The 20,954-nt window shown below is 43.4% G+C and overlaps 1 protein-coding gene across 4 annotated transcripts in view; it reads right to left on the minus strand.

Moving 5' to 3' along the window:
• Positions 1 to 20,954, minus strand: part of DGKI (diacylglycerol kinase iota) — a 909,351-nt gene that overhangs the window by 321,856 nt on the left and 566,541 nt on the right. For 2 of the 4 annotated variants that reach the window (XM_069227966.1, XM_069227964.1), the window contains exon 8: positions 5,785 to 5,886. In XM_069227966.1, the coding sequence (XP_069084067.1) occupies positions 5,785 to 5,886 (102 nt within the window). Of the gene's footprint in view, positions 1 to 5,769; positions 5,887 to 20,954 lie in introns of all 4 variants that reach the window. The other 2 variants (XM_069227965.1, XM_069227963.1) reach the window with 1 other exon arrangement.

Genomic DNA, 20,954 nt, shown 5'->3' on the forward strand with positions numbered 1-20,954 from the left:
GGCCGGCGAAAAAAAAAATGGAATTATGACCGCGGCGCCACTTCACCATTTCGACCGCCATGGCGGTGAGAACCGCTGGGCTGGAGATTGCGGTCTCCAGCCCGGCGGTCGTCACTAGACCGCCGATGGTATCAGGACCCTGCATACCGCCATGGATCTCGGGTGGTTGGGAACCACCATGAGATCCATGGCAGTAGGCACTATCCGTGCCAGGGAATTCCTTCCCTGGCACTGATAGGGGTCTTCCCCACCCCCACGAATCCTCCCCCAACATCCCCCACCACCCTGGCACCCCCCAAAGGTGGCACAACCCCCCTCCCCACCCCGACCCCGAACATGCATATATACATACCCCTACACGCAAACACCCCCAACATGCACATATACACAGCCCTACACGCACACATACACCCCGACAACACATACCCGCACACATACAAACAGACATGCACACCGTCCGACCTGCACACATTTCCCATACACGCAGCCCCCCCGCACGCATACACTCACTCACTCACCCCCTCTACACTCTCACACGCACACCCCCATGCACGCACACAACACACAACACCCACCCACCCCCTTCCCTAACGGACGATCAACTTACCTTGTCTGTTGATCCTCCGGGAGGGGACGGGATCCATGGGGGCAGCTCCGCCACCAGAACACCGCCACACCGAATCATGGGACGAGATTCAGTGGGCCGTGTTCTGTTGACGTGGCAGTGGAGGTTGAGCAACCTCCACTTTCCCGCCGTCCGCCAGTATGGCTGCTGGCGGCGTTCCGTACGAAAAAGGACGGCGGCCTGCCAGCTGTCATAATATGCGGCGCGGAAGACCGCCACCACTGGCGGTCTTCAGCACGGCGGGACCTCGGCGGTCTTGCGAAAAGACCGCCAAGGTCGTAATGACCCCCTTAATCTTTAAAAATTCATATCTACACTTGTACTGATTGGATTTTTATTGTTTTTGGTCTTGTTTTACTCAAATAAATATTATCTTTTTTCCTAACATGTTGTGGTGTCTTTCACTGTGTTACTGTAATTAGGTGTTGCACAAACACTTTACACATTGCCTTCTAAGTTAAGTCTGCCTTCTGTGTGCCAATTTCCAGACGGTGAGCACAGGTTAATTTGGGTTGTGTTACTTACCCCGACTAGGTCTGTGGTCCTTACTTGGACAGGGTGCATACCTCTGCCAACTAGAGACCCAATTTTGAACAGCTAACATAATGGTGTCTAAAAATGTCATGATCAAACAAGAATGTTACATCCCATTAACATAAAGGCTTGAAGAACAAGTTACTATACTTACCTCTGGTAACGCCTTATCAGATAGACTCTATCTAGCCGCATATCCCTTACATTTCAATATCCCCAGCCATTAGACTTGGTTCGGAAGATCCTCAAGCAATACCTCTGCATGCCAGTAAGTGGCATCCTTACGCTCCACATCAGCCTCATCGGCATCGTCTGCACCAGAAGTGAGGTGTGCGGTATCAATATAGAAGACATCTTGGCGTTTTGACGTCAGTTACTTTCACAACTTTTTTATTGCAGAAGTGTGAAGCCATGATGTGCACGGAGCATTGGTGTGTAAAAGACTAAGGCCCTGAAAGGGGTGTCCCTCGTACTTTAACCGGTCTGCAGAGCAGGGAGGATGGGTGGGTTGGTTAGTAATCTACAGCTAGGTAGAGTATCTACCTGATAAGGTGTTACCGAAGGTAAGTAACTTGTTCATCTGATAGAGACTTCTATTCAAAGATTCCTTACCTTTGAATAGATACTCAAGCAATACGAGGTGGGACTGCGGATCCAATCAAACCAAAGAATCCTAGAGGACCTAAATGGCAAAGTGCCTGTCACGACAGACTGGAGTGGCAAGGTAGTGCTGTTTGGGAACTTTGGGAGGGATGCCCACATTGCTGCCTGACAAATGTCCAGGAGAGGGACACCATGCGCTAATGCAGTTGTCATAGCCATGGCTTGGGTAGAATGAGCCCACAAGCCCTCAATGCGCAGCAGATTTTTATGCACAAGACAATCTGCGAGATGGTCCTTTTCTGTACAGCTTTCCTCTGTTTTGCACCTACATAACCCACAAAGGGTTGTTTGTCCACCATGAATTATTTTGTGCAGTCAAGGTAGAAAGACAAAGCTCTTTTTGGGTCCAGGCAATGCAGTCTCTCCTTTTCTTTAGGAGGGTGGGGAGGAGCAAAAAAGATAGGTAGGTTGATGTTCTGGCGTACATGAAAAGGAGTGACAACCTTTTGCAGGAAGGAGACACAAGACCAAACAAAGATTTTATCTAGATAAAATGTAGTGTAAGAAGGGTGCCTTGACCTTCCTGGCCGATGTTATGACCACTAAGAAAACATTTTTTATGGTCAACAGGGACATTTATGTAGAGGCTCGAAGGGAGCGCACATAAGAGAAGAATGGACTAAGTTGGGGTCCCACTGAGGCATAACAAGTGGTGTAGGTGGGAACATGAGTTATAGGCCTTTAAGGAACCTACCTACAACCGGTGATTCAAAGAGAGAAGGTTAGTCCGGCAACCACAGAAATCCAGAGATGGCAGACAGGTAACCCTTAACTTTGTCCAAAGCAGAGCCCTGCTGGGACAAAGATAGTGCAAACAAGAGAACTTGTGACAGAGGTGCAGACAATGGGTTGACATGGTGAGAAACACGCCATGATACAAATCTGTCCCAATGACAGGCGCATACCATCTTGGTGGAGGGATGCATCACAGACATCAGGAGGAAGGTTGAAGGCTGTCAACGGCTGCTGCTCAATGTCCATGCATAGACGTTGTGGGTGTGCCGGTTTGGGTGCAAAACCCTGCCCTGCTACTGTGAAAGGAGATCCTCCCGAAGAGGCAGCCTGAATGAAGGACCGATGGTCATGCCCAATAGCTCAAGTCACTAGACTTTCCATGCCCAATCCGGAGTTACAAGGATGACTTGGTACCGGTCATTCATGATCTTCTTGAGAACTCTGGGAGGAGTGGTATTGGTGGAAAGTCATACAGGAGGCTGGAGCCCAACTCGAGACGAAAGGTGTCTCAGAGCGAGAGTCACCTTGGAAACTCCAGCGCACAAAACTGCTGACATTGTGCATTCTCAGCGGTGGAGATCTAACCAAGGCACTACTCACTGTTGAAAAAGACCTTGCACCACCTCCGCGTGAAGAGGCTATTTGTGATCGGCTGGGCACCTCCAGCTGAGTTTGTCTGTTCTGGCATTCAAAGAGCCCACCAGATGTTGAACAACCAGGGAAATGCCCTGCTGTTCCAGCTATGTCCAGAGGTGCAGGGCCTGTTGACACAGGGTCCACAACCTCACCCCGCCATGTTTGTTGATGTACCACATGGCGGTGGTTTTGTCCATGAACACTTCCACCAACCTTCCCTTGAACACAGGAAAAAAGCCTTTAGATGCCAAGCGGACCGCCCGAAGCACCAACAGGTTTATGTGAAGCTTGGACTCCGCCAGAGACCACAGTCCTCTGATCTCCACCTCTATCCAATGGCAACCCCAGCACAGAAGGGACACATCGGTCTCTACAGTCAACTCTGGCTGGGGAAGGGAGACGGGTCTGACAGAATCGCAGTTCGTCAGTCACCACTAGCTATCTATTGCAGTTCCCGCCAAGATCTGTACCATGTCAGAGAGATTCACCTGATGCTTCACCCACTGGCCTTCAGATCCCATTGCACCACTACAGAGCCCGCATATGCCAGTGGGCATGTGTCATCAGCTGGATGCAGGAGGCCATCAGACCCAACAGCCTCAGAGTCAGTCTCACTGAAATCCAGGATAGAGGTTGAAACATCAGTATCATAGCCTGAATATCCTGGACTTGCCACTCAGGAGGATAGGCTCAAAACTGCACTATGTCCTTAACAGCTCTGATGAAAGGGAGCATCTGAGAAGGATTCAGGTGTCACTTTGGCATGTTGATGGTGAACCCTAGTGAGTACAGGAGGTTCGTCATAATCTGAAAGTGGGAGACGAATGCCTGGGATGAGCCCACCTTCAAGAACCAGTCATCAAGGTAGGGGAAGACTGAAATCCCTGACTTCCGTTGATGAGCTGCAGCCACCGTCATCACCTCGGTGAATAACCCAGGGGCATGGTAAGGCCATAAGGAGGTACAGCAAACTGAAAGTGCTCATGGCCCACCGTGAACTGCAGGGAATGTCTCTGGGCAGGCACGTCTGGGATGTGGAAATAAGCATCTTCCAAGTCCAGCGCTAACATCCAGATGTCCTGAGATGTTGGAGTGCATTGTTTATTCTAAGACTATGCATTCAAATCACAATATCAACTACAATGATTGAGGACTAAAACAGAATAAGTGATCCTCGATTCCTAGTATGTTCTTTGGGTGTCAGTGGAGGGCCCAGACTTGAAAGTCACTCAAAAACAGCAACTCAAGACCACACCCTCCTATGAACAGAACTTAAGTCTTAGGTCATTCAAAAAGAGGGAGTTCTTGTTCATCCAATAATTAATATTGTCTAATTACATGCTCATTTGAGGTATTCTTGAGATGAAAGTGAGTTTGGATATCACCAGCTGTCCCTGCTGACGATCAAATACATGCATCAGGAGGACCATGAAGATGTTGAACAGAAGAGTTGAAAGGGATGAGTGTTGTGCTGCTATTATCTGCATTTTGTGGAAGGATGATACAATAGAGTTGCTTAATATCTTCTGGCATTGATTATGGAGGGATGATCAGATCCAATTCAGGGCAAGCTGTAAAACTCTTGACAGACTCTTCACACTGGAACACTGTGCCACCGGCTGCCGACAGGTCCAGTAGAATCAAGACGGCTTGCCTGTTTTCATTAATAGTTAAAAGGAGGTGCTTTCTGATATCTACACTTGAGGTAAACCAAGCCAGCTACAGTCCCATGGCCTCGACATGTAACTTGTCAAAGAAGGAACTCTGAAAAGAATTTGGTTAAATTTTTGGGGGTTTCTTTAATATAAAAGGTTGTGGCCATCCGAACCAAAATGTTTGTGTACTTTTATGTGAATAGTTGCAGTTTCTCAACTTAATTCATCTCTAGCCTGCACTGATCCCACAGTGGGATTATCACACTAACAGTCAAAAAGGTAAGCTCAGCATCTCTACTGCCCTGTTCAGTATTCTGTTCCAGAAGCCAAGTGTGCCTCAAGGTACTCTGTATTTTCAGATTCTGAACCTCTTTAACTCAGCTTGGTGTATAGTTCATGAACATGCCCAGGTACAAACTGGATTCAGATATATTTAGCTGCCATCTATGCTTGGCATTGCATTATTATATCATTACTACAAGAGTTGGAAAGCAATCACATACACCTTTGTATAACAGGCAATGAACACACTAATAGATGGGTTTGAGAACATCTACTGCTCAATAAATGCATTTAAAAACCAAAGGGACTTGACACTGTCTAAACACTCGTCATTTTACATCATAAAGTGCTATGGGTCACATAGAATACAGGTGTACCACACAAAGAAGTACAGATAACTTACATTTAGGCATGCAGATATTCAGAAATGTGCGCAGGCAGTCAGATAACGTTGTCCTGGGTATTCACACGGAGGTGCATGTGTACAGTGCACAGATGCACAAACATTTGCACAAAGATATTCACATGGGTGAAGCACAGATGATATGGGGTCACACATAGATGTGATGTTCAAAACAGTGCAGAAATTCACACACAAATGTGCATGTGTGTGTCACACACAGATGCGCATGCAGTTACCTGAGGTCTCTTCACCTTAATGATCCACGTTGGGGGCACTATGACTGCAGCGTGTGCCCCCAGAGAGCAGGGCTCCTCAATATGATGGAGCAGAAAGCAGGTTACCTTATTGTGGAACTGAAAGAGAAAAAAGCACTGATGAGACAGATGGACAATCAACAAAGAGGGCACATAAGAAGAGTAAACTTTTTAAACCACTTGAAGTATTTAAATTATTTTAAGGGTTGCCAGATATAATATTTACGCTACAAATATAGTGTGCACAGAGTATTGTATCAAAAATATCAAGGACCAAAATACTGAGATGGTAAGTGCAAATAGGTAAGTATAGATTAGCTATTCTTAACTCCAAATCTACATACCTTGAGGAATAATAAACCTATTGATCTGGGAAAAGAATTCAATGTCCATCACAGTTAATCTGTAGGTCATGAGATAAAGAGATTTATTCCAATTTTCAACCAAATTATAAAGACTTCTGTCTTTATAGATGCATATAAGTGCAGGTGTGGAATTTAATAAGATGTACAATTACAACCAACACGTGTTTCGCAACACAGTCGCTTCTTCAGGGCTACTGAAATACAAATGAAATGCTCAAGCAAATGATCCGCATCATAATTCCAAACCAGTTAGGTGAGTCATTCAAATGATTGGGAATAACGGTACCTTTAAATCATCAATGAATGCTGACAAACAAATTCAGCAACCTCCAGCAATATGATTGTATTATAAATCACGCAGAATACATATCCTCAAGAATGTATAAAGGATGCCATGATAAGGGAATTAGACCAAACACCAATGAAAACCTGATCTCACAGCATACCTCCAAAATCGTTTGCCTAAGCAATTTTGTTGAAAATTGGAATACATCTGCCTATCTGATGATCTAAGAATCAACTGTGACAGATATTACATTATTTCCCAGATCAATAGGGTTATCATTTTATAGAGTTACATGCCATTTGGGTACGGCTTCTGGGATGTGTGCTGGGTTCATTCTGTACCCGAATCTCTTTACATGTACCTTGAAGATATATATATTGGCAAGGTACATATATGTGGAGTTAAGTATAGTAAAACGCTGGGTACCCATAGAAACTTACCTTCACAATAGTTTTGTACTTGATATTCTTGACATAATATTTTGTCCACACAATATTTTGGAATTGACATGTTGTCCAAACACCATTTAAAGAGCAGAGATCCAGGTGCATAACATTTAGCAAAGAAAATCTATAAATGCATACTAGAAAATAAGCTACCAATGCAACTATCCAGACAGAAGATCTATTTTCAAGATCACAGCAGCTGAATCAGAAGGAAGAACCACACTGATTACTGCAATGATTATAAAATTTTAAATTTTGGTTATTTAAGTTTGCATACACTAATGTACCTTCAACACACCAATATTAGTTGTATTTATTTATTGTAGGTTACTTGTAATGCACGCTATTGTGTAGTGAGGAGTCTTTAGGCGCAGTATCTACGGGATGCCACATCAATTCCTGACAATGGCCATCTATTAGGGGCAATGCCACATTTCAAGCAGCATTCTGAGTTTCAAAAGGTTTGCTTTTGCCCTTTTTGGAAATGGTAGGGAATTCAAGAATTTTATTCCAAGAAAAGGAAAGAATCCTCTCCACTATTTGTCAAGTTGCTATTTTGTTATTACAAATCTGATTTTGTTGGCAGATCTGGAGTAGTGAACGGGAGCATGTTTCTGAAATTTCTGAGAGGGGAGTGTAGGACTATTGCCATAATATATTTTATCCACAGGCAAGTAGATTTGAATAGGATTCTTTGGCTACTAAGAGCCAGTGCAGTTGCTCTCTGTATTTTGAGACATGTTCACAATCAGCCAGCCTGGCACTCTATACGTCGGACACCTGAGACCCTATCTGTGGAGTTCCGCCAGGATCTTCTGAGGCTGACCAAGATCAACGCATACATGATCCCTCTATCCAGCATCATCTGCTTTCAAAATATCAACGTCCTCTCCCACCCTGACAACACGCAACTCATTCTTTCCCCCATGGACAAGGAGCTCAGTACCCAGATCAAGTTAAATACCTGCATCACTGAAACTGGCCAATGGATGAAAACCAGCTGCCTTCTAGCTGAGGGAGATGGCTGTGGCGATGCCAGGTGCCAATGCAGGGAGCAGCCATGTTTCCATGAGGAAAGAAGGTCTGGGGCACTGTCATACAGCAGGTCTCACATCGCGTCCAAGTTTGGTGAGCGAGAGGGTGCTGAGGAGCATGCATGTAAGTGTGGAATGTTGTGTGGTTGGTTGCCAGACTGCATGAACGTGAGAGTGGTGTTGGGTGCTGTTGGTCTGGATGCAGAGAATGTTGGGTGTGGGTGAGTGCACGAAAACAGGAATAGGAACATTGGAACAATGTTTAAACTGTCACCTAATTCAATGTAAATATAGAGTGGCAAAGGCAGATCAGCTTTACCTATCACTTATGGATCTCAGTAGTGCTTTTGATAGTCAGTGGGTCCAAGTTGTGGAATATCCTACCCAATATGGGCATGCATACGACCTCGGTTGACTTTCTCCGGGCACTGCATTTACAGGTTTCAGCATCAGTAAGATGTGGGGCTGGAGGTGACTAAACCAATAGAATTGTGCTTGAATGGGAGGTGCGGCAGGGCTGCATCCTTGCTCCAATAGTTTTTTATTGTATCTTAATAATCTTAATGTATTTCTCATTGCTAACTGTAAGGACATATCAATGGTGTGCTCAAAACCCATCCTGGTGTTAATGTGCACAAATAATGCAGTCTTAATGACAGTATGAGCAGCGACGATCTGCCTCCAAGGGAACCCTCTCACCTGTTTTATTACCTGCCGCCTCACCCTGCCAATGTTCACGGGAACATCCAATATCCACTGTTCCTGTCATCGCTCCCCACCACTTCTGCCCTCCCCCCTTTTTGATGCCCTCTGCCGGCCACCCACAGCTGGCCCCCTGCATTGAGCTATGCCCAAACCCTCATCAACAAGACAACACACCTCCCATATTATACCCTGCCACCATAGCCATGGAACCATGCCTGTTTCCCTCCCCAGTTTTATTGCCCTCTCCCAGTTGCCAGCATTGTGATAGGGTAGGCACACACCCCTCTGGCCCTCTAAACAATGCTTTATATTACACCCAGGCTACCCTTCACAAACTCGTTTGTACTATGCCATGCATATGTTTTTATTTGTGAGGTACTATTTGTTGTAATGCTGTGAATTGATATGTCCTACTGCCACTGCTGTATATGCTTCAAAACCAAATAAAAAGTTTTTTTTTAACAGCCTTAGAAACTTAATAGATACTTTCTGTAATTTTTATGTACTATTTGGATCTGAATACTAATTCTATCAAGAAATATTCTATGGCCTGTTGCAGGAAATAAAATACATTTTGCCCAGTTCTCATCAAAGGCACATCTGGGCATTAATTTCGATTCAATTAGCTCTTAGCCACACTGTCTCACTAGCGGTACTTTGGGGTTTTCATATACACACAGCCTCCAGATTGAAGAAATGTCCTTCTGTCGGCATCTGCTGGGGCTACCACTTAACAAGCCACAGTTCTTCTTATGTGAGTAAGCAGGGCTAACCTGTGAGGAGGATCAGATGAAATTTGCATCAATCTTGTTATAGTTGTGTAATAAGCATGCATCACTTATAGACAAGTAACTGAAGACTGTCTTACTTGTGATCAAGGACACAAAATTCTGTGGCTGCAATACATTAAATCAACAGCTGATAACCTTGCCAGGCCAGATCTCTTTAGCAGGCCCCAGTTGATAACACAGGGCTAGATTCCAAGGGTTAAAGACCAGTTTATTTCTTTAGTGACTTTTTTCCCCGGGGCAGATAAGATGAAAAGATTATCTATTCAGTATTATATGATAGCCAAAACATAACTGGGTATGGAGCCTTAGTTACACCGAGGACCTGATTTACATTTTCGACAGAGGACTACTCCGTCACAACAGTGGTGGATATCCCATCTGCCGAAATCTAAATCCCGTTGTTTCCTATGGGATTTAGGTTTCAGCGGACGGGATATTTGTCACCACTGTGACGGAGTAACACTTCTGTCGATATCTAAATCAGGCCCTTAGTTACCAGCCCTTAGGAGTGAGCTCTCCTTATCAGATATGCTTGGGCAGTATCCATCCTAAGCTTAGCTTTCCACTTGGTCAATTCAATCCTATCAACATATTGAGCTGGACTGGAGATGAATCGTCGCTACAAACACTTATGCAGTTTACATGTTTTTGCTCTTTTTATAAACCTTGTACACAATAGTTTTTAGTACCAGTTCTTAAACACTATGGATTGAGAATGCTGAGCTTTCCTCTAATTTGTAATGATATAGTTTTTTTTTTAATGAGCCATAAAATATACCACAAATCCATGTTGTTTTAAAGTTTACTGGTATGTATGTTTTTGGGGATTTTTTTAATGGAAAGTTGAATTTAATGGTTTTTAACTGTGCTTTTTATGATTATTTTAATAACCAAATAATGAATATATTGATTGACCCCCCCCTAACTGTCTAGAGCCATAATTACAAGATGCACAGCACTGGGACAATTTTATCACATGGTAAATTCGGATTTTCAGTTGGCCAATTGTTTTACTGAAAGATGGGAGAGAGTCCTCCCACGGCCACCCCCCTTTGAGTGGTGCGCTATATGTTCACTGGCACAGCGGACATGTGCAGCGGACACAAGCAGCAGCCGCATAGCTACACCAAGCCTACCCTCAGATCGTGCCAAGTTCCAGAGACCTAGAAAACGACAGGCCAGAGTACGTTACTCTACTGAGGAACTTTATACCTACCATCCTAAAGGTATGCTGTTGAATCTATTACACTCAGAATACGAGGTGTAAAAAAGTGGTTTTATAATCTTAACAAATAACAACACAACGGTGCAAAAAGATGAGGAGTTTGGGTAGCTCTCTAAAATGATACCTTGTAACGTTAGATCCCCACCTAGGAATAAAACCAAAATGGGAGAATGAATTGAAACCAAAAGCCCTGACTGAAATGAAACATGTCTGTATGCGGCATCAGGGCCCGACTTTGTCATTGTCGTTCCGCAAAACTACACCCTAATCAGGCAAGATTGTACCACAAAAGGGGAGGGGCACTGCTTAAATCTACAAAGAGGAACCTGATGGGGAAGTGTGGGGGCAATCTGTCAGAGACAGAAGACGAGTACTCAGGCCAGGTAAGCAGACTGCAACAATGTGTACTGTGAATTCTTAGATTAACATGAATTTTGCGTCACGACGTAAGAGACGCTCTGACTTCCAATTCTTGCTTCCCGTCTGTTTGTGTGGTAGGCTAGTTAGTGGCTGGGAAGCTGTTTTCGATTCTAGGATGCTTTTTGTAACTTGGAGCAACTATTTGGAGATTTACGCTTTAATGTTACCTTTTCATTCCTGGGATGACAGTTTAAGATCTGAGGTGCTATCTTAATCGGAAACTAAAGACTGCTTACATTTACTGGAGTTTTGCAAGTAAATTTATCCTTTACTGGTTTAAAGACATTTTGGCCCTGATTTAAGCCAAAGTGTCGCAGCCCGATGTTGTAGCAGCGCTGCACTGCACTGCGTCACTTTTGAAACGCAGGGATGTGCCGTATTTACAGAAATACAGTGCAGTCCTTCGTTTCCCCCTGCGCCGGTGCTAAATTAAGCAGCCTGCACAAACGCAGGCATCCTTGCACCATAGTGCAGGGGTGCCTGCGTTGAGGGGTGTGATTGTTTATGTGCAGGAAGGTGTCTCTTCCTGCACACAGACAACCTATAATGGCGATTTGGCACTTCTATGTGTGCTGCAGAATGCAGTATTCAGAGTCTGTCCGAAAGGCTAAACTGATTTATGAATTATGAAATGGACAAGGACATGTTTGAAGCACACTTTACTTTTATTTTATTTTTTATCTTACTTTAAACAAACAGATCATTTACATGGAGTTCAGTATTTTCTTAATCACCTTGTGCAACATTTGAATTTGATTAGAAATATTTATCTTGAGAGAGCTAATGTTTATACGTAATAATTTGACTCAGCATTTGTTTAAACGATACAGTTGGTGAATAGTTAAAGTTTGTTAAGAGTGCATTTCTATTTATGTAACAGGAAGAAGTCATTTCCAAATATATTACCACTGACATTTCTTTATAGTTACCAGTTGAACCAAGCAGGAGAAATAAAGCGGAGAATGAAGTACAGTGATTGAAGGTATGTAAATGTGATAGAGAAATTATGTTTTCCCCACATACCACTGGTTGATGTTCAGTGTTGTTCTATATTCTAGGTGTAGTAAAACATGCACTGATCTTCCCATTGGTTATTTATTCTCTCATTCTCATGTCCCATTTTCCTCTTGAGTCTTCTCGAGATTTTTATGTTTTTTGGATCTGGAGGAGCTTAGGAGGATGAGGTGAGAATTAGCTTTGTTAACCATGGCACACATGCAGTGGAATTAAAGTACATTGTGTATGCATTGTTTCCACAATCTCCCCACGAAGCAGCAGGACTAGTATTTTCTATTAAAGCCTGTAATAACAACTGCTTTTCAGTATCTAAAATATACTACAAAACCCAGAGCCAATTTCAACAACAATATCTGCCCTGATTTGGCTCCCTTGGTTACTAAAAAAGCTAACTTTATTATACTAGAAGACCTCAATTTTCACCTAGACTGTCAGGAGGTTCAAGAGTCACTAAGGCCTACAGGGAGTGCAGAATTATTAGGCAAATTGTATTTTTGAGGATTAATTTTATTATTGAACAACAACCATGTTCTCAATGAACCCAAAAAACTCATTAATATCAAAGCTGAATATTTTTGGAAGTAGTTTTTAGTTTGTTTTTAGTTTTAGCTATGTTAGGGGGATATCTGTGTGTGCAGGTGACTATTACTGTGCATAATTATTAGGCAACTTAACAAAAAAAAATATATACCCATTTCAATTATTTATTATTACCAGTGAAACCAATATAACATCTCAACATTCACAAATATACATTTCTGACATTCAAAAACAAAACAAAAACAAATCAGTGACCAATATAGCCACCTTTCTTTGCAAGGACACTCAAAAGCCTGCCATCCATGGATTCTGTCAGTGTTTTGATCTGTTCACCATCAACATTGCGTGCAGCAGCAACCACAGCCTCCCAGACACTGTTCAGAGAGGTGTACTGTTTTCCCTCCTTGTAAATCTCACATTTGATGATGGACCACAGGTTCTCAATGGGGTTCAGATCAGGTGGACAAGGAGGCCATGTCATTAGATTTCCTTCTTTTATACCCTTTCTTGCCAGCCACGCTGTGGAGTACTTGGACGCGTGTGATGGAGCATTGTCCTGCATGAAAATCATGTTTTTCTTGAAGGATGCAGACTTCTTCCTGTACCACTGCTTGAAGAAGGTGTCTTCCAGGAACTGGCTGTAGGACTGGGAGTTGAGCTTGACTCCATCCTCAACCCGAAAAGGCCCCACAAGCTCATCTTTGATGATACCAGCTCAAACCAGTACTCCACCTCCACCTTGCTGGCGTCTCAGTCGGACTGGAGCTCTCTGCCCTTTACCAATCCAGCCACGGGCCCATCCATCTGGCCCATCAAGACTCACTCTCATTTCATCAGTCCATAAAACCTTATAAAAATCAGTCTTGAGATATTTCTTGGCCCAGTCTTGACGTTTCAGCTTGTGTGTCTTGTTCAGTGGTGGTCGTCTTTCAGCCTTTCTTACCTTGGCCATGTCTCTGAGTATTGCACACCTTGTGCTTTTGGGCACTCCAGTGATGTTGCAGCTCTGAAATATGGCCAAACTGGTGGCAAGTGGCATCGTGGCAGCTGCACGCTTGACTTTTCTCAGTTCATGGGCAGTTATTTTGCGCCTTGGTTTTTTCACACGCTTCTTGCGACCCTGTTGACTATTTTGAATGAAACGCTTGATTGTTCGATGATCACGCTTCAGAAGCTTTGCAATTTTAAGAGTGCTGCATCCCTCTGCAAGATATCTCACTATTTTTGACTTTTCTGAGCCTGTCAAGTCCTTCTTTTGACCCATTTTGCCAAAGGAAAGGAAGTTGCCTAATAATTATGCACACCTGATATAGGGTGTTGATGTCATTAGACCACACCCCTTCTCATTACAGAGATGCACATCACCTAATATGCTTAATTGGTAGTAGGCTTTCGAGCCTATATAGCTTGGAGTAAGACAACATGCATAAAGAGGATGATGTGGTCAAAATACTCATTTGCCTAATAATTCTGCACTCCCTGTATATTATTGGGTGTCTGGCTCAGGGCAGCGCAGCAAGTCACCTTGCTGCGTTGCCCTGGGTCTAAGGGAAAGGGCAGGAATGCGCCATATCAATGTAATACAGAACACTCCTGTCCTTTCCCACGGTGATGACGCTGTTTTGGCTGCCTAGTGCCAACACAAGAACCCCTGCACCATGGAGCAAGGGTGGAATAGTTGTCGAAAGGATTTTTTTTGTGCAAAAAGGGGCACCTTCCTGCACGAAAACAATCTTGGGAGGCTTTTACCTGTTAAGAGTTAAGAATGAGGAGAAATAAAGATATTTCTCCCTATTGCACCTCCCCTGGGAGGCGTAAGGTTTTGGCACATCCCCAGGTTTGTATAGTTTTGTAAACTGGGGATGCATTAAAATCCATGGGTGTTGCATGGGAACACTCACCTCAATGCCCATAGAACGCCCCCCTAACACAGAATAAGGCAAAGCAGAGCTTTGCACTGCCTTGCCTTACTCCATATTTATAAGGCCACTCAAAGTCATGCAAAGTGGCCTCATAAATATGGTTTACAGGTTTGCACTGCTGTTGCATCACTAAAAGTGACGTAACATGAGAGTAAACTTCTAATTAATATGCCCATAAATCTACTAAATTCCTTAAAAGGTCTGGTTTCGTCCAATTTGTGGAAGGCCCAACTCAGCTTGCAGGACATTTGTTAGACCTGTTTTTTTTTTTTTTTTACTAGTCATAAATTTGATATCAGTGAAAAAAAAAAACGTCCTTTATCTGGATGGATCCTCTAACCATCCCTTGAACATTTAGGCCCTCATTATGACTTAGGCGGTCTTTTTGCAAGACCGCTAAAGCTGCTGAAGGTCTGAACACTGCCATATCTATAGAAGATCTGGATTTCTGCCTGTGTACGGGCGGAATCCGTCCCCGTCGGCCTGGCTAATGGAGGAAGAGAGGCGGTTCCACCGCCAGCACCGCCACGCCAACAGGACTCCACCCGCCGTATTAGGATGCGTAATAAGGCTCGGCGGTGTCCTGTATGGCAGTGAGGTGCTGGCGGTGGAAGACACCAGGACCCATCCCCTCCCAGACGACCACCTCGCCGAAAGAGGTAAGTGGACCGTCGAAAGAAGGAGGTGGAGGAGGAGTGTTGGGTGCATGTGTGTGGTGTGTGCGTTTATGTGTAGCAGAATGAGTGTGCGTGAGTGCGTGTGCATGCATGGGTGCGTGGAGGGTGTGTCCGAATGGAAGCAGAGGGGGGATGTGTCGGAGTGTGTGTGTGTTTATATGCAGAGGGGTGGGGATATCTGTCTGAGTGCATGTATTTGTGCGAATGAGGATGTCTGAGTGCGTGTATGTGTGCGAATGGGGTGTCTGAGTGCATGTTTGTGAGCGAGCGAGTGGGGTGTCTGTGTATGCGTGTGTGGAGAGGGTGGCGGTGTGCATAAATGCGGAGGGGGTGTGAATGATTGTGGATGCGTATGTGTGAGTGGGTCTGTATGTTAGTGTGAGAGCGGGTGGGGGTGTCATTATGGAAGTGTGCAGTTGGGTGGGGGATGTTTGGAAGGGTGTGGACGGGTGGGGGGGGGGTGCATGTGTGTGGACGTGTGGCAGTGCGTGTGCCGCTGACAGAAATGGGGATTCCTGTCACCGGGTGCATTGCAGCTAGACTTTTTGTGGTGGGGTGACTGCCGCGAAAAGCCTCGCGGTATGCTGCCTCCTAATACAGCTGGCGGTCTGAGGCCTGTCGCCAGCCCGGACGAGCTCACCGCTGGTCGCGTCGGTGTGACTGCACCGGCAGGCCGGGAGGCATTGTGGGGGTTTGGCTTTGGCCAAAAAGGCCTACTTGTAATGCGGCGGTCCTAAGACCGCCACACTCATAATGTGGGCCTTAATCTCCATGAAACAGGAAATCCAGAGCATTGTCGGCCCCACCTCACAGACCCAGATCTGGACAAAAATCAACCAGAATCCTTGTTTGAAATTCCAGTTATTGGCTCAAACATCAATAAAACATCTGGGGAGTTTAATATCTGGATTGGCTTCCACTTGTGGAACTAATGTAGTCCAATGTCTGCTTTGAAATTCCTTGTCTTAGGTCTGTAAAGGAAATTATCTTTAGGTTCGACCTAGCTGTGCTTTGGGACTCTCCTGCTGCCTTTATTTCTAGATCTGTAGTAAAAGACAAACTAAAGGCTTTTTTTGTAGAAGGAATTGAGAAAACCGGGCAGTCGGAGAGGATGGTTTTCTTGATTTTACAGTAGGTCCCCCATTGAGCCTTTTTTGGATAAGATGACCTCACTCTTAGCCAAGCAGTTGTTTATGAGATTCAGACATGGAACTACATATTAATAGTTTTTGTATCTGTTGGGGAGCGCATTACTGTGCCAGCACTTTCTGTCCTTTTTGCAACCTGGAGATTGAAACTTTACATAATTTATTTTTATTTTTGTGACACTAATTGAACTCCTCACAAGAAGTGGATCAAACCAATGTGTCTTTCTTTGAGTATCAGGCAAATTGAACACGCGTTGAGAATAATTAGATCTGATATGAAATAAAAAAGGTTTTTGGGGGTTTCTAAGTTTTTATCCTCTGCGTGGTTGAGTCATAAGAAAAGTATTCGTTCTCAAAGTTGATTACTGATTCTGTGCAATTGTTTTTCAGTTGTGGCCTGAATCTCTGAAATTTAGTGTGTGGTTTGCACTCATAGTATTTTCCCACTTTATAACAATCTGTGTGCAATATTATTGCTGATTGATAATGTTTATAAATGTATTATTATACCGCATTTGCACTTTATGATACTATATGTGCAATATCACAGCTTCCTGGCAATGTTTATAAACTGATTATTTCCTTTTTACTGGTCATAGCACTGAAACCGCTCTGGCTTCCATCACAGATGGCATAACGATGATCTTGGACAAGGGCTGATCTGCTGCCCTCATCTTTTTGGATCTCTCCTTGGACTTCAACACAATCTGTCACTCTACCTTACTACGTAGACTCTCTGATTTTGGCACAAGCAAGGTTGCCCACAGATGGCTTGTTTCTTCTTTTACAGTTTAGACATATATCCCCACTTCCCTATCAGTCTCGTCCTTCCTCTTTTGAATGTGGGCCTCAGGGCCCTATATTGTTTAATATTTATATTGCACCACTGGCTGATGTTTTAAGATAATTTTGCTTCAAAATCTCTTCCTTTGCAAGTGATACTCAGATAACTGTATCCACTTCTGAAGATCCAGAGCCTACAAGAAAAGCTTTTGTAGAGTAGGGTCACAAGCAGGATTAAAGATAGCAACCTAAAATTGAATAGACACAAACCTGAGATAATGCTTTTAGGAAACAACACCTCAATATGGTCACCTCAATGTTAGCCTGCATAACTGGACACTGGACAAAACGGGTCACCTTCTACCAGAATGAGCAGGCAAACATTTATCCAGCATTGGTAACCTCTCACCTGGAATACACATAGGCCATATATCTGGGTAGTCACCAGTATGTCATCTTCCAACTGCAAGTAGTGCAAAAAGTGCCACTGGGTCCTTAAATAGCCACCAACTAGTCTTCTGCCACTACGCACTGGAAAACTCTGCATTGACTCCCTGTAAGAAAATGCTTAGTGTTTAAAGGCATGTGTCTAGCCTACCAAAGCCAAAACGAGATGGTTCCTATTCATGGCCTAAACAAATATGTTAACAACCCAGGTAGCAGCTTCGATCCTCCTAAGCCCTTCTAATAAATTCCTAATAAAAATAGAGGGGAAGAGAGGTCGGGAGGTCTTTCATAGGTCCTCTCATAACCAAATAATTAAAGTATGGCGTTCCAATATTGATATGTGGAGCAAACAAATACTGTGTGTTTGCTTGTCAAATGCAACTATACAAAGCCAAGGGCATAGGCGCTGATTATACGACATCCCTTGGTAGGATACAGGAGCCCTCACTCAAAGATTTGGTGTGCTTCATCATCAGGTCCTGCTCCTCGTTGGGGGTGAGGGTGCAATAACCAACTTACAGAGCTCTTTTAGCTTTTCTTATGTAAACTTTGCTGCATTTGCCAAGCAAACAAGCAGTACTTCCTGCTCTATAGTTCAATATCAGAACGTCATAATTTAGTTATTTTCTTCTTCTAAACTACCACCTCCCCAACAATTTTCAGAACTAGACAAGGAGGGAGTTGTTTCTCCTTCCTAGCTACTATTCAATGGAATTTACTTGGCCTACAAATAAGAAGCATTCCAAATCATAACCTCTTTCAAAAACAGCTTAAACCTGGCTGTTTCAGCTTCCACGATCTTAAACATCCTTCCTCTCCCTATGTGGAAATTATCTGTAGTGATAGGTGAGCTCTGGGTAGCTGCCTGGCTTTATAAGTTTGATTTCATTCATTTATTCAATGTATTGTCAAGTATATGGTTCAGGGCTAATTTGGCATTTAAAAGATGATTGCATTATTTGCCCATCTAGTATAATTCATGTCATTTGGTGACCCTATATCCATTAGATGAAAGTGCCTGATATGAACTGAGGTATAGGGGCTGCAGGATAAAGGGAATTCACCCCACCAAAAGAGACCCAAGCCCATTATGGGCCTGATTATGACCTTGGCGGATGTGATATAGGATATAATGGAACTTGTAATACAGTGGACGGGATATCCATCACGTTTGTGACGGAGTATCCCACCCGCCAAGGTCATAATCCGGCCCTATATGTATGTGCATTATGGGCACATAACAAGCAAGTATTTGGTTAAATGGCACTGGTATACAAAAAGAGAACCCTCCAAACGATTTCTGGTATAGGGACTGTTTATTTGGATAAAATAGTCCACTTAAGGTAAGTCAATGTTTCTGGGCCTCTTACACCAAGGTGACATTTGGACTCTGGTTGTTGACCATGGAGATGTCTACATAATCAAATCCACTGACATGAGGCTGCTAGAGTACTGTGAATTGAGCCCGTCTGGAACATAGATGCTCCCATTCTATTGCTTCTCATCTGATTTCAGGCTGTGTTGTCTATTCCTGACTCCTGCAACTCCCATATATGATGGCGAGGTGGTGATCATTTGGGTCTCATATTCTCGTTAGACAGTAGGACACATACTAGGGTAAAGAGATCTTCAGCTAAGGAACATAACCAAGATCCTTGTTTTGGTAATCCTTAGACTTACACACCAGTGAGAACAAAGGAACGGTGCATAAGGAGGAGCAATATGAGTTACCTTGAGCACAGCAGGTTTGCCCACAGTCTGGGTCTTCTAAGGAGAATGGAACACCCAGGTGCCCAAAGTCTTAAGGGCTTGTTAGACTATTTACACCACATTTTAGATTCAAAGTTTTGCAAAATTTGTGTTTTTCCATATGCAAACACCTGTAGGTAAAGTTTGTGTTGGGAGAAACACGTCAGTAATGGTGAAAATTAGTTGTTTTAATATGTGGTAAAACTGCAAAGAAAATTAGAATGTAGCCAAAAACGCACTGGAGAAAAACTGCTACATGCACTAGTGGTTACTCCTGGTTGAAGATAAATGAAAAACACAACAGTGGATATGATAAGAAAACAAAAATAAAATGTATTCAACACCAAGAATGTCTGTGCAGGTCACTTTTCATCCCTGTCGATCCTGGAGGAACGCAAAATAGCAGTTTCTGTTTTTGGGCATTTGCTATCCCGCATATTCCATACCATATATCACTGTACAACTGTTAAGTATTTTACTTACTACTGTGTTTTGAGAAGCTGAAACAGTTTCTAATTGCAGGAAACCTTGCCTAAATTATGTCACACACCTATTAAGCTGTAAACAATTTTGTTTGTACATGCCTCCTCTTACAGGGAACCAGATGACCTCTGAGCGTGGAGATTCGTATATATACTGCCAGTGTTTTCAGCCTCAGGAGGAATCTGGTGTCTGGTGTTTGCCTCCGATCAACACGCTTTCTTGACACGTCTAAGAAAATGTGGATTCTGGTACTACCTGAGTAAAGTGCTGTTTTTTTACTTTTAAAGATATTGGTACCATGTACTCGAAGGACGAGTCGCTGACATTTTCAAGGCTGCAGAGCGGATGATTCTTCCCTGAACATTCAAGTGGGCACATCTTGAAAATCGAAAGGGACCTTATTAAAAATTCCTGGTTGCTCATTTCTGTGGGGACTTAGCTGCATTTGCAGGTCCGTTATCTGCACCCATGTCCTCCAGCTGCCAGAATGCACATGGGAAAGAGGGTAAGGACATGTAAGGATATGATTTTTTTGTAAATGCAACCAGTCAGGGATGTGGAATTCCTATCGCCCGACGCCCGGGACATCTTGTTTGGGGTCAAGGGCTACAAGTTTTTATGTTTACTTTGTCCTTGGGACAAGTAGGCCCAACCCCCTGCAGCACAAACCCTTTGGCTGCCTGATTACAGAGAGTTGCAGTTGAGTTAATGTGTTTCCAAAAGATAATGCTGTTCGAACTTGTATTTATGGTTCATTATTTGAAAGTCTTCATTATTAGGGTGAGTGCTGTAAATAAATGTTTTAAGGTCACACTTCACTACTGACGTTGGTTCCAGTACAAAAAAAAAAAAACGTGTATACACATGTTTGAAAAGTTTAGGCTATGAGGCTAAGTATAATGCTCCCAGAATGCTCTCTGATTATATGCAAATGAAGTGTCATTTAGTAAAATGTGTTGATGCATGCTAGTATTTCCCAAAAATATTTCTAATGGAAAATCAGTATAACCATTTTCAACACGATTATGGGAAGCATGAAAATAAACAAACACTGACAAAGCCAACTGATCTGACATATTTTTATAAGTCTTTTAGTTTCATCAATGTGTGTCTTGTTTTGACATGGCTT

This window comes from Pleurodeles waltl, chromosome 4_1, assembly GCF_031143425.1.
Source record: "Pleurodeles waltl isolate 20211129_DDA chromosome 4_1, aPleWal1.hap1.20221129, whole genome shotgun sequence".
In the NCBI taxonomy this organism is placed as follows: Eukaryota; Metazoa; Chordata; class Amphibia; order Caudata; family Salamandridae; genus Pleurodeles; species Pleurodeles waltl.